The sequence below is a fragment of the Anolis carolinensis genome, chromosome 3 (genome assembly GCF_035594765.1).
Source record: "Anolis carolinensis isolate JA03-04 chromosome 3, rAnoCar3.1.pri, whole genome shotgun sequence".
Taxonomy (NCBI): domain Eukaryota; kingdom Metazoa; phylum Chordata; class Lepidosauria; order Squamata; family Dactyloidae; genus Anolis; species Anolis carolinensis.
The window spans coordinates 110922180-110936711 of NC_085843.1; the positions used below are offsets into that span (position 1 = coordinate 110922180).

General features: G+C 44.2%; 1 protein-coding gene and 1 long non-coding RNA gene across 5 annotated transcripts in view; one reads left to right on the top strand and one right to left on the bottom strand.

Annotated features, from left to right (window-relative positions):
- Positions 1–7658, bottom strand: part of gabrg3 (gamma-aminobutyric acid type A receptor subunit gamma3) — a 506296-nt gene extending 498638 nt beyond the window's left edge. The window contains exon 1 of one of the 4 annotated variants that reach the window (XM_062975361.1): positions 7536–7658. Coding sequence is in view for 3 of the 4 variants with exons in the window: in XM_062975359.1 (XP_062831429.1) it covers positions 857–909 (53 nt within the window). In the remaining variant the exon portion in view is untranslated. Of the gene's footprint in view, positions 1–856; positions 1974–7180 lie in introns of those variants that run through there. The other 3 variants (XM_062975360.1, XM_062975359.1, XM_008107103.3) reach the window with 3 other exon arrangements.
- LOC134297537 (uncharacterized) lies at positions 263–6073 on the top strand. The gene is made up of 2 exons (XR_010004308.1): positions 263–634; positions 3773–6073. It is a non-coding gene; the product is annotated as an uncharacterized LOC134297537 (long non-coding RNA).
- Positions 7659–14532: the final 6874 nt, after the last annotated feature.

A 14532-nucleotide genomic window follows, 5' to 3' on the forward strand; every position in this document is an offset into this window, starting at 1 on the left:
AGATATATAAATGCCACTTGCCTAAACCTCACAATCTCTGAGGATGCCTGCCATAGATGTGGGCGAAACGTCAGGAGAAAATGCTTCTGGAACATTGCCATACAGCCCGGAAAACCCACAGCAACCCAGTGATTCCAACCATGAAAGCCTTCGACAACACATAAGGCTGGCTTGCTCCCTTCCGCCGAGGGAAGTCAGGCGAAAACTTTCAGCCTAAACAGAGTGGGGTGTGTGAGGGGGGGATTCGGATCGGGAGGGATCCTGTGTGTCAGAAGCGACTTCAGAACATACTGCAAGTTGTTTCTGGTGTGAGAGAATTGGCCGTCTACAGAGACGTTGCCTAGGGGACACCCCAATGTGTTACCATCTTGCAGGGAGGCTTCTTTCATGTCCCCAACCAGGATTCGAACTGGCAACCTTCAGGTCAGCAGTCCAGCCGGTATAAGGGTTTCTTAAGAGCCTATTGTGGGAGCTGCAGTCCAAAGCACCTGGAGGGCCGAAGTGTGTCCATGGCTGGGTTAACCCATTGCGCCACCGCGGCTCCAGCTGGGGAGGGAGAGGGAACTGAAAGCACTGTCTCCACAGAGGCTCATAGAAGGACTAGTCTATCTAGCCTAGTCAAGTCCTCATCGAGGTGAGTCACTTGCTCCCTGTGAAGCCCAGGAGTCTGCTGGGAAAGGCGGGGGGCTCTCCAAAGGCCGGGCAAGCGTTAGCCCTGCGGTGCCCGTGTCCTCTGCCTTGGCCCGTCCGCAACCTCGCTCCCCTTCAAAGGCAAGCGGGGAAGCGGGGTCGAGGAGGGAGGCGAAGGCGGCGGGAGGCGAGAGCAGGCGAGAGCGGCGCGCCGAGGGGGACTTACCAAGCTTGGAGCACGGAGAGGAGGAAGACACCCAGCAACAGCCGAGCGGACATGATCCGGAGAGCCGAGGAGGGGAGGGGGAGCAGGGCAGAAAGTCCGAGGCGAGAGGAAGAGCAGGAGGAGGGGGAGGAGGAGGAGGAGGAGGCGACTCCGGCCGGGAGGGGGTGCCTGTAGGCAAGGAGGGGGACGCGGCTGTGCTGGGTCCCGAGCCTGCCTCTCGCCCGCCTCGCCGTCCTGGGCGCCCCTCGTGGGCTCCTGGTGGCCAGCGCGGTCCTCGAAGGGGCCCCTCCTGGCTGCCTCCCCGTTAAGGCTGCTCGCTCTTCCTTCCAGGAAGCATCAGTGGCCCCAAGGAAGCAGGAAAGGTCCCGAGGGCCGCCGGGTTGGCCATGAGTCTCCCAAGGTGGGCGGAAAGGCGGAGGCCAACCAAGAGGAGGAGGAGGAGGAGGAGGAGGCCCCGTCCGGCAGCCCCGAGCGAGGGTGGCAAGTCTCCGGCGTTGGCTCTCCTAGGGAAGCAGCGGAGGAGGAAGAGGCCGAGGAGGGTGGCTCCGCAGGGTTCCTTAGCATCGGAGAAGCGCCTCCTGGAACTTCCGAGCCGGCCAACAGGTCCCTCTTGGGCTGCTGTCGAGGAGCTCGGGGTGGCGGCAGCCAAGCTGGCGATGGTGCCTCATGGCTCGGCTCCTAGGGGGTCAAGGCAGCCAAGAGGAGGAGGAGGAGGAGGAGGAGGGGAGGAGGAGGAGGCGAAAGGGCGCCCAAGAGGGGGAGGAAGAGGCGAGGAACCTCCGCGCACGCAGAGTAGGACGACAGGTCCCTGACCGGCTTCACTTCACCACCACCAGCAGCAGCAGCCCCTCCCGGTGTGCCTCCCGTGATCGTGGCGAGCGCGGGGGAGGTCCCCGTCGCCTGAGGAAGCAGGCAGGGCAAGGCAAGGCGAGGCGAGGCGAGGCGAGTGGCAGGCTCCTCCGACCGGGGTGGGGAGGGAGGAAGAGCAGCAGGAGGAGGCTGCCTCCTTGGTAAATCGGGGGACTTGAGAGAGGCGTGGGAGGCGAAAAGAGGAGGAGATCCCGCATCCCATTCTCTCTCTCTCTCTCTGTGTGATCAAAACCTTTTATTATCTGGAGTAAACCCGATTCCTCCCGCTCGGTTGGGACGCCGGGATTAATTGCCAGAGCTGTGAGTGTCGGTCCCTGTTTAAGGTCAAGCCCTTGAGGGTCTGCCTATTAAGGTGGAGTTGCTGCTCGTCATGAAAGTGGGGCTTCCTCTCCAGGGAGCATCCCTCCTCTCCATTCCCCCTTCCATCTGTCACACTTTGCTGAAGATGTGAAGCTAGCCTGGGTTGCTGTGAGTTTTCCGGGCTGTATGGCCATGTTCCATGTTCCTGACGTTTCGCCCTCATCTATGGCAGGCATCCTCAGAGGTTGTGAGGTCTGTTGGAAAGTAGGCAAGGGGGCTTTATATATCTGTGGAAAGTCCAGGGTGGGAGAATGAACTCTTGTCTGTTTGCGGCACGGTGTGAATGTTGCAATTGGTCACCCTGATTAGCACTGAATGGACTTGCTGCTTCCTGCCTGAGGGAATCTTTGGTTGAGAGGTGTTAACTGACCCTGATTGATTCACGTTTAGAATTCCTCTGTTTTCTGAATGGTGTTCTTTATTTTCTGTCCTGATTTTAGAGGAATTCCAGACAGGAATTAATCAGAGCCAGATAACACCTCCCAACAAAGGATTTCCTCAGACAGTAAGCAGCCAGACCTTGAAGCTGAAAGGCTATTCAATGCTAATGAAGGTGGCCAATTGAAACATTCACACCTGCTTCAATCAGACAAGAGTTCTTTCTCCATCCCTGGACATTCTACAGATCCCACTTGCCTAGTTTCCAACAGACCTCACAACCTCTGAGGATGCCTACCACAGATGTGGGTGAAACGTCAGGAAAGAATGTTTCTGGAACATGGCCATACAGCCCAGAAAAGCCACAGCAACCCAGTGATTCCGCGGCCATGAAAGCCTTGGACAACACATTGAAGCAAGGCTGCTTCCTCGTATTTCCCTTGGCAACAACTCGACTTGGCTGCCGAAAATTCCCCAGGCCTTTGTTTTTCTGACGGCAATTCCGAAGTGAAGGGGAGATGGACGCGTGTAACTGGCCTGAGTCCCTCGTGGCGCCTTTGCGTTGCTGGCAGGAACAGCCTTGGGCCAGAGATTTGTCCAAATCTCTGGGTTCAGTTTCCCGAAGGGACTGAGTCTCCAGGAAGCCACCGACTTCAAAGCGGCGCCTCATCTGAGTCACCCAGATCCCTTCTGGCGCTGCGGCTTCTGCCGCTCGCTCTTCTTCCCTCACACCCAGTGAGCAAGGGGTTCTCATCCGACCAAAGTTAATCTCAAGGAATCCCACTCAAATCAACCAGAAAGTAGTCTTAAGCAGAGGGGAGTTTCTATTTAAATGCCCCTCCTCCCAAAGGTACCTTTATTAGGTCAAACCAAATGGGAGAAATGTGTGCAAACTGTCAAGATCTTCATTCGGAAAGATGGTATGTAGGAGGGCAGGGTGTGAGAAGCTGGTTTGATCTTGACCTCATATTGCCTGCAAATACCCTTGGATGGAGTGCAGGAGGACTGTTTTATGGCCATTGCAGTAAGGCAGCATCAAGGTGATTATGGTCTGAGGTTTAGCCACAAAGAAAGTTCCCTTATCCTAACCCAGCTTGAGAGAGGACATGGCTGCACCCTTCAAACACTTTAAGGGAGGATATAATAGAGAAATGGGTGCAGGCTTGCCCTCTCCTGCCCCAGAGAGAGTAGAATTAGATTGAATGGTTTTAAATTACAAGGAGGTAAGTTTAAATTGAATAATAATGAGCTGGGTGATCTAAAAACAAGAAAACTGATGACAATCCTCTACTCATTACACCCACACAGGGATGTCAACAGACTTTACCTGTGCAGAAAATCAAGAGGCAGAGGGCTTCTGCAAGTGAAACAAATGGTAGAGGAAGAGACTGGCAGATTATGTGAAAGACAGTCAAGAACCAACACTGAAGGAAGTCAATAGTAGAAAAATGCTTAAAGTGGAAAAGACTTATTTGAATACTGTAAAAATACAATGCAGAGCAGAAGAGAAAACTGGCAAAAGAAAGCTCTTCATGGACAATTCCTGGGAAAAATTGAGAGCAGAATTGACTAGGAAAAAACATGTATGTGGCTCACAAATGGAACTTTGAAAAAGGAGACCGTGGGCACGATTCTTGCAGCCCAAGAACAAGCAATTAGAACAAGTGCCATCAAACCCAGTCCCAAGTGTAGATTCTGTGACGTAATGAAAAATCAACATGTGTAGTCCATGCACTGCCTTGCCAAAGAAAGAAGATATGTGCCATGAACATTAAAGAACAAGTGGTTTATCCTTCTTAAATCCAGAACAACATATGTACAATGTGATCAGTTGCACCAACTCACATAATGTCCTTTCATGGGAGATTTAAAATAGTCTTTCCTTTGTCCATGTGGATAAATTCTTTTCAGTAGCTCATGAAGCAAGAGCACACTTCAAACTCTCTCTCTCTCTCTCTCTCTCTCTTTCTCTTTCTCTCTCTCCCTCCCCCCCCCTCTCTCTCTCTCTCTCTCTCTCTCCCCTTCTCTCTTCAAACTTTCTGTGCCTGCTTAGCTCAAGCCTGAACAAAAGCAACAGAATCAAAAACTCCCAGGCTTAATCAGCTCTCCAGACATGGCTCAACCAACTGGCTTCATGCATCTTATTTGGCATTTGACACACATTAACTGATTTCTTACACATTGTAACAGACTCTGCAAGGAAGCAGACAAAAGGATGGATCACATCCTCAGCTGCTGCAAGAAGACTGCGCAGACAGTCTACAAGCAGAGGCATAATACCGTTGCTCAAATGATCCATTGGAACTTGTACCACAAATACCATCTGCCTGTGACAAAGAACTGATGGGATCACAAGCCTAAAAAAGTTACAGAAAATGAACACATCAAACTACTCCGGGACTTCCGAATTCAGACTGACAGAGCTTTGAGCGCAATCTCTTGACCTCACATATTTTAAAAAACTAACTATGGATCCTCAATGTTGCAGTCCCAGGTGACAGCAGATTTGATGAGAAGTAACTGGAAAAGCTGACATGATAGGAAGATTTAAAGATTGAACTGCAAAGACTCTGACACAAGCCAGGAAACGGGGTCCCAGTGGTGATCGGTACACTGGATGCAGTGCCTACAGACCTTGGCCGGCACTTGAAAACAATTGGCGCTGACCATAGTACTGTTGTGACTCAGCCACAGCATAGCCAGAGTGAGGATGAGGATTCTGGGTTTCAGATACAAGAGCCAGATGATGGGATGCAGAATGAATTGCAGGATGAATTTCAGGATGTTGGCATGGGAATGGGAATAATACAGGCTGATTCAGAGGCTCAAGAAATGTAGCTTGAGCAGAATGAACTGTTGACCCAGCCGGCCATAGATAACAGCCAGGATGACATTCCCATGGGAATTAATGAGCAAGAGAGGTTTCAAGCTCCCGTGTCGCCAGCCCCAGTTTAGGTGCAAGATAACAAGGACCTTGAAGGGACGCCATCATCATCTAGGGCGGACTGGTTGTTATGGAAGGGAGTACAGCCCGAAGGAGTGTAAGATTGGCAGGGAAGAGAGAGGCCTTCACAGGAAAGAGAAATCCATTTTTGGGTTGCTTTTAAAAGTGTGTGTTTTAAGATAGATTCTTGTCAAAGAAAATTCTTGCTTCATCTGAGTGGATGTTCCTGGTTCATGCCTAAGAGAAGTTTCCTGGATCTTTGTAACCTTTGGGCCTTTGTTCTTTGGGATCTATTGTCTACTGTTTTGGCTTATGAATTATTGGATTTCTATGGCTTATGGACTAATGGGTTTTTATGGCTTATGAACTATTGGATTCCTATTGACTTTTTTACTGCAACTTTGAAAACCTTATAACTGCCTGCTTTGATATATATTTGCTTTTACTCAATAAAACTACAAAAGACTTCCTTCTGGGTGTCTATAGCAAGGTGAACTATTCTGAGGTGCGACAAGTACCATCTGTCAGCTTCAAAAGGCCATCCTACTCAGATCTGCATGCATGCATTATTCGCCAGTACATCGAAGTGTCCAACATGTGATCAAATACAACAGCCAGCATGGTGATCTTGTCATGTATCAAATAATAATAATATTTTTATCCCACCTTTTAATGTTATCTGCTTTTGGTCTCTTTTTAGAAAGCTAAAAATGGATTCAAAGTGGCTAATACTAAAAATGTTAGACTATATTATTTAAAACCTTTTAAAAAACTTTTAAAATAGGGTTAAACATTGGAAGTATTAAAAATAATCAGTTAGAAATTGCTAAAAACCTATTAACACACCTAAACATTTCACAGCATCCCCTGGCTCTGTCTTAGAAACCTTCTTCTTTAAAAGTCTGTCTGAAAAGAAAGGTTTTAGCCTGCTGTTGGAAGAACAGAAGGGAGGGGGGCATTCTAGCTTGGGGAATTAAGGAGCTCGAGTCAAGGGGCAGCTGCCAAGGAGGCCCTTTCTCACATTTCCATCAACTGCACTTGCAATGATAATGGGATCAAGAGAAGGACCTCTCCTGAAGATCTCAGAGCCTGGGCAGGTTCATACAGGGAGATTAGAAGGGACTTCTCCACAGGGTTGCTATGGGTTTTCCAGGATGTATGGCCGTGTTCCAGAAGCATTCTCTCCTGGCGTTTCACTCACATCGATGGCAGGCATCCTCAGAGGTTGTGAGATCTGTTGGAAACTAGGCAAGTGCGGTTTATATATCTGTGGAATGTTCAGGGAGGGAGAAAGACCTCTTGTCTGCCTGAGGCAAGTATGAATGTTGCAATTGGCCAGCTTGATTAGCATTTAATAGTCTTGCGGATTCAAAGCCTGGCTGCTTCCTGTCTGGGTGAACCCTTTGTTGGGAGGTGATAACTGGCCCTCATGTTTCTTGTCTGGCTTCAGGAACATAGTCATACAGCCTGGAGAACTCACAACAACCCAGTGATTCCAGCCATGAAAGTTTTTGACAACTTCTCCACAGCTCAACAGTGAAACAAATTGATTAGAAAAGTGGTGGCGTCTCTTTCTCTGGTATTTTCAAAAAGAAGCTGGACCACTATTTGGCAGAAATGCTCTAGCTGGAGATTCTTCATTGAGCAGGGAGTTGGACCTCATGGCACTTGAGGCCTCTTTCAACTCTAGTATTCTATAACTCAGGTCACTGGTCTATCTAGTCAGTTCTCACTGACAGCTGTGGGTCTCAAAGATTTCAGGCAGGACATACCTTGTGAACCCAGTGGTCATTTATCCAAATATTATCCAGGCTTCAAACTGCAAGGGCGGAGAAATAATATTTTTGGACTCCATTGTGCAGAATGCCATGCAGACAGATCTTTACTATCTTTACTTGCATCCAGCTAACATGGTGGTAAATTTTTAAGTGCATGTCCTTGCCAGGTCATTCTATATAGCACCCACACACAGAAAGTGCAGATAGTTGGATTGATATAGTAATTTGAGCTATTTTCACCTATGATGGGAAAATGTGATATATAAATCATACATAAATCCACTCCCTAATATTTTGGATTGTAACAGGCATAGTAATAAATCATTGCTGAGACAATCTATTTCCCTACCAGTTATTGTGGGAAATACAGAGGGAACAGGGGAATTCAAGGGTGTCAAATCATATCATATCCCCTGCTTATGGAAAAGTCCTGAGGGGAAAGTCCACTCTACTACTGATTCTACCCCATGCTTTTGCTTGCTGCTCCCTGAGTATTCCGTTTACCAGAAGTCATAGACACAGGAAAAAGAATTCAAATGCAATTGGTTGCCTGAAGTGACAACATCTATTCCGCTGCATTTGTGCATGTGGTGAACTGTATATGAACATTCCTAGTGAGGTCAGGAGAACAAAGAGCAGTTTGAAAACTTTCAAAGGGATATATTATATTTCTTTTCCTTCCCATCTTAATGAGTTTGCTCATATTACTACAGTCCTTCAAAGGATTATGAAACGAAAGAAGAAATATAAAATGCAAAAGATTATGTGAGGAAAGACCTTGGATATCTATAAAAATACATTTCTTCAGGTCAAGTAAAAGTCGCAAATCAGTAATGCAGGAGTTGGAGTTCCAAAAATCTCTTTTTCGGGAGTCACCTTCAAACCAAAACACACAAAGAAATGTGTGTTTATGGACATGGGATAGTGCTGTCATTCATTGAGAAAATTTTGATACCATGTGCTTCAATCTTAAAATGGCAATTCAAAATGTTTTTTTTACATGTGAATCTTATTTGTGTTCATTACAAGGATTTGAGATTGCACTGAATTACAAAGAAGCAAATGGGCAATGCCACCTTTTTCTTGGAGAATATTAATAACTAATCTGACTCAAAAGGGAAAAAAATGAGAATGCTGCTATGTTCTAGATTGATTTGTTGTGATATTTTGCAATGAGCACCCAAAAAACTTTCATCACAATGCTATGAACCATTAAGTGACTTTAAGAACAATAGGATTTTCCAAGTGTGTACATGGTTGCAGCCTTAAATATTCTATTAACATCAGAGTTGCTCTCCAGAAATCTTTGATCTAAAACTCCATCAGTTCCAGCCAGTATAGCAAATAGTGAAGGATTATGAGAGTTGAAGTTCAAAAATATCCAAAGGGACACAGCTGTCCATCTCTGTTATATCTTAGGCATAACATCTTTATGTCTTTTCTACCTCTATCTCTACATTGGGGTTTGAAAATAATATTTGTGATGACTCATACTTGGGTGGAAAGATTGATTTAGGGATCTGGGTATGTTTAGCTTGGAAAAGAGAATACTAAGGAACTTAGAATGACATGATAATTGTCTTTAAACATATGAGTTGATGCCTTTTGAAAGATGAAGCCAGCTTGCTTCTTCTCCTCCAGAGACAGGAACACACACCAGCAAGCTCAGGTTATAAGAAAATATATTACATGTAAAGGTTAGGAAGAACCTTCTTCTACTGTGAAAGTTGTTTGACAGTGGAATAGATTGTCTCAAATGGTGGTGAACTCTTCATCTTTGGAGGCCTTTAAAAGAGGTTGGGTGGTCATCTTTCAGGAGTTTTTTCATTGTGTGTTCTTGCATGGCAGGCGATTAGACTAGATGGCCCTTGTGTTCCCTTTCATCTCTATGTTTTTAAGATCCTAACTACTCATTTGGAAGCTTAAACCAAACACAAAAATGCATAAAGCAGGCAACCTAAATGGTCTATTGTCTTAAGCACTGGAACCTTCACTTATTGAGACATTTAGATCATATGGACTCAGTTCCTAAGTAGTATGTCACAATACTGCAGGCAACATGAAGGCCACAACTGATTTCTTGAGAAAAATGCAGTCTATACACAGTTTCCGAGAGTACATAATCCTAGCCACTACAAATGTGCACCAACATCTCACCCAAGGACAGAAGACAAGCCATCAAAATACCATCCTGAAAGGAGCTACAGCACAAATAGCTACCAAACTCTTATCACTTTGTACTCATCATAATTGCATCACTTTTAGAAATAACATGTACTTTAAAATCAATAGCACTGCTCTAGGGCACTTGCATGGCACCAGAGTGTGATAATATCTTCATGGCTTACTGAAACAATGCATCTACATCTCATGAAGTCAGAAAGGTTTTCTCTTCTGTATTTTCTCAGGTCCACAAGATACAAGGACTTTTTTGTGTCAGGAGTGACTTGAGAAACTGCAAGTCACTTCTGGTGTGAGAGACTTGGTCATCTGCAAGGACATTGCCCAGGGATGTTTGATGCTTTACCATCCTGTTGGAGGCTTTCTCATGTTCCCACATGGGGAGCTAGAGCTGACAGACAGGAGCTCACCCCACTCCCCAGATTCAAACCACTGATCTTTTGGTCGGAAGTCCTGCCACTACAAGGGTTTAACTTATTGCGCCACCAGGGGTTCCAATACGGACTTAAAACCCATGTATTTGTGGCAGATATTTCTCAGACTATGGTACCGACATGATTAAGTGAAAAAAGAAAACAACAGGGCAAGACTATCATACAGAAACAAAAATGACATGACACCATTAATTCTCACCTACAGCTCTCAGCTGAGACTACTCAAATACATCAACAAACTATAGCCAGTTCTGGTGAATAATGCTGCCTTCTTGCAGTTTTAACCTGGCAGACCTTTACTTGCTTACAGATATTCTCCTAACCTGAAACATGGCATGATGTGGATGAAAATACAGGGGCATGACCATGCTATAAACCCAAATGCCAGTTCTGTCTCCACATCTAAGCTGGCAGCAACATTACAGTTTCCAATAATGTCATCCCGTCATCCTTCGATGAGACATATCTGTCAGCAGGGCCCTTTTGATCTCTACATTGGACACACAGAGCATCTTTACAGGGTATATGAACAGCATTTTGATATTAGAAATGGCTGTACCTTTAAAACCAGAAGGTTTCAATCAATGACCTTCAAGTAACTGTTCTGGAACAAAAAAAACCCCAGATAAAATTGGAAGGAGAAACAGCTGAATTGGAACATGTTCAGAAATTCAAATCCATTAGCAGAGGTATGAACAGAAATAATGGTTTACTGGTGCACTACATGTATTAAAATATGAGTCCTCACAAAATAATTCTCCTCACCAAAGTTTCTAATTCCAAAGGAACTGACTTTCTGTTAGAAGAGTGACAGTTTTCATATTCCAAGATCAGCGGATCAGCTGATTGACAGTCTCATATCTTCTTTGAGGGTTTATAGTCGAGGTCACAATTTTCCTATTCTTGTATAGCACTCTGATATCATTCCATAGAGTCACATAACGGCTAAAATACCACTGGCTTTAATATTAATCAGTACATCTGAAGAAGTGAATCCACAAAAGACCATGCTGAAGTATATAAGTCTTAAAAGGACTTTGTTATATTTTTCTTTTTTTATTATGAGAATTAGTGAATTAAATTGGATTATTTCTTAAGATTAAGGTCTGTAGAATTGTACCTGGATTTCAATAAGGAATAGTTAAATGCTCAGTAAATGAACAGGCAATACATAAGCTCAGCTGATGGACTATAGTGCCTTTATTTTTTAAGTACATGAAAGCAGTTTGCTCTCTTTTACAGAACTGCAGAATTAGCTACCAATCTCCCTCAAAAAATGGATGGAGGGCCTTGTCACATGCATTCCAGTGAAAATTGGATTTTTAAAAAGCTTTCTATCTACTCAGAAGTAGATCTACTTCCATGTAATTATTTATAACACTGTAGATTCATTCATTTCAGTGTAAGGGAAGTCCATTTTATAACTGATATGCCTAATCCTTCAAGGCCTGTCCAAGACATTTTGATATGTAAAGTCAAAGATAAAATGGTCCTTTCTAAACTTGAGTAGTGGAAGCAGGATCTTACCTCAACACTGGCAATGGGATCATATCCTCCACCACACCCAAAACAGCAGGTCACTTTAGGAGGAACAGGAGGGGATTAGAGTTCTGTCTTCTGACAGAAAGGCACAGACATCAGCCAGGAGGAATATCTGAGGGCCAAGTTGTAACTTCTCAGTATCTGTTGCCCGAGGCAGTCACCTTTATGCCTAATGGTAGGGCTGGCTCTTTAACTTGATATAATATTCAATGAGCTTAATCAGCATTTTTTACACACCACAGGTAGATGATAATTCTATAAGAACAGTGATGTGTAAAATAATTTCTGCTCTTTCATGTTTATTCACATACTAACTCAGCATTAACGTAATTTGTCTCTTGAGTCTGAACTTTTTGCAGGAATGGCTGATTTCCAAAAGAGTAGCTGCTGCAGGAAAAAAAAGCATAACAAAACAAAGAATCTTGTGGCACATTAAATAGTAATATATTTATTATGGAATAATTTAATAAAGCAGAACAAAGATATCTGAAGCATGATATGCTACTTTGAATATATATATAGGCAGTCTCCAAGTTACAAAGAAGATAGGTTCTGTAGGTTTGTTGAATTTGTATGTAAGTCAGAACAGGTACATTTTTAAGTGTAACTACATCTATCATCTAACTATACACACACACAAATCAATGATGCCAACAACAAACAACCCCCCCCCCCCCAACTGATTTTCTTTATTTTTTTAGTGCACTCCATTATCCAATGTATGTTTGCTATATGATCCCCAATGCCTCCTTGGTGTGTGTGTGTGTACTGCTCTGAGTCCCCTTCAGGTTGAGAAGGTTGTAATATAAATTCAGTAAATAAATAAATAGATAAATATGTGCTTTGGACAGCATAGGGAAGAGTTCACACCCCTGTGGTATTTGTTTTGCTGTCTGTTCAAAAGATTTCACCTCATTTTCTGTCCCTGTATTAATTGGATTAAAAATGGTTTTTTGTGGAAATAAGGATTGGTAAGAAAGCTTCAGCGGAGACACCTTTTCCCATGATAACTCTTCCAGGAGTAAATTTCCACTCCGAGGGGTTGATTTCTTTCACCTCCTGTTGTCTCACTCCTGTTCTTAACTATGAATCATTTGCAAGTCAGATATTTGTAACTCAGGGACTGCCTGTAGTTAAGATATGAGGTAGAAAGGACAATGAGGTCTGAGGGAAAATGAAGTGCAGAGACTCTTGACACTCACAGTTACATTATTAACACTCACAAAAATCCATGTTGCCAACAATAAACACGCACACTCCGACTGACTTTTTATTGTTTAGTGTACTCTATTATCCAATATACGTTTGTATATGATCCCCAGTGCTTTTCTGGTAAAGATGCTTCTGTAGAATAAAACGGACAAAAAAAATCATTAAATCTGGATAAGACCTGTGGGCTGTCCAGAGTTTGGCCATTTAGTCTGTGTTAACTGTGACAGGGTATTTCCGAAAAAAAGATGGCATGGGAAGCCAAGTAAGTTAATGAATCTTGGATATTATGGCTATCATTATCTCTTGTGATACTACAGTATTGATAAGACTCACCAGCAACCACAGATATGTGTTTATTTACAAATACATAGACCATACTGCAAACCCTTTCCCTGTACCAGCTCTGTCAATATCATGGTTTAGGAACTGTTCATGGTTCAGGTACAGGTAAGTAGTGGCCTTCTACTCAGAGTCTGTGGGAAGGATATTTTATTGCTCAGCATGTACTACAGCTGTTTTTATTCTGAGCTCTAGTGAAGTGGGGTAAAGTACTAAACCAGGGGTCCTCAAACTTTTTAAATGAAGGGCCAGTTCATGGGCCCTCAGACTGTTGGCGGGATGGACTGTGATGAAATAGTCCAAAATCAGGATTGCTGTTGTGTGCCTTCAAGTCATTTCAGAGTTAGGTCAACCCTAAGTCTAAAGTTTAGGACAGAGGCCAGGGCCATGGGTCTTAGTTTGGGGACCCCTGATCTAGAGATCTCATAAGACCATAGGTAAGCAAAGAGACCTCCAAAGACCATCTAGGTGGTCTCATAAGACCATAGGTAAGGAAAGGGACCCTCAAAGGCCATCTAGATGATCTTATCAGGCCACCAGAAGACCATAGATAAGGAAAGGGACCTCAAAGACCATCTAGATGGTTTCATAAGACCAAAGGTAAGGAAAGTGACCTCCAAAAGCCATCTAGATGGTCTCATAAGGCCGTAACTAAGCATAGAGACTTTCAAAGACCATCTAAATGATCTCATAAGATCATAGGTAAGCAAAGAGACCTCCAAAGACCAGGTAGACTTAGGTCAACCCTAATTCTAAAGTTTAGGACAGGGGCCGGGTCAATTACCTTGGAGGGCCGCATCTGGCCCCCGGGCCTTAGTTTGGGGACCCCTGTACTAAACTATACAATGAACATTCAGTACCTTGGATAGCTTTTTTGAAATTCAAGTAAATTCCAAGATGGGTTGACTGTGGTATTGATGGCTAAGCCACTAGTCACAACTGAAAACATCACGCATGCATCTGAATAACATCAAATATAGGTGACATGGGATGATGTTTTGACACTTTTCTTTACTATGTCTGTGTTGCTGTATATTATTCCTTGTTGCCAGCATAGCCTTAATAATCTGTTTTTTAAAAAACTCATGCTACTCATTTGAAGCACTTTATGCCCTAGAAATGAGATCCAGGTCGAGCACGGATGTCCTTGCTGTTTGAGGCTCCTCATTTTTGCTTATTTCCGATGCTCAGACCAATTTGCCTCATGCTAATTTGGTACTTCAAATGTTTGTTTAAATGAGGCATGGAGTTCTGTGTGGGCTAGATAAGCTCGCTGGACAGCAGCTGCCTGCTTCTGTGTCAGTAACCATATGTCTGGGTGTGAAAGGGAGAGTAAACTGCATGATTCACACACCCATTGGAGGAGGAGGTGATAGCAGGCTTTGTGTGGCAATTGGCTCTCCAGGTTTTGATTAGTCCTTGTGTGCTCCTGTGGTCTCATTCACTGGATTTTACAGAAGGCCTAGACAATATGACCTTCCTGAATTTGTCTTCCTCTACATCCATGTAGAGGAGGAGGAGGAGGAGGAGGAGAAGGAAGAGGAGGAATAGCTGTACAATATTGTTTGATGGATGCTATGTGGGGCCTTCTGTACAGGACAAAGACACAAAAGTATGGCGAGGGCAGGGGCCACTGTT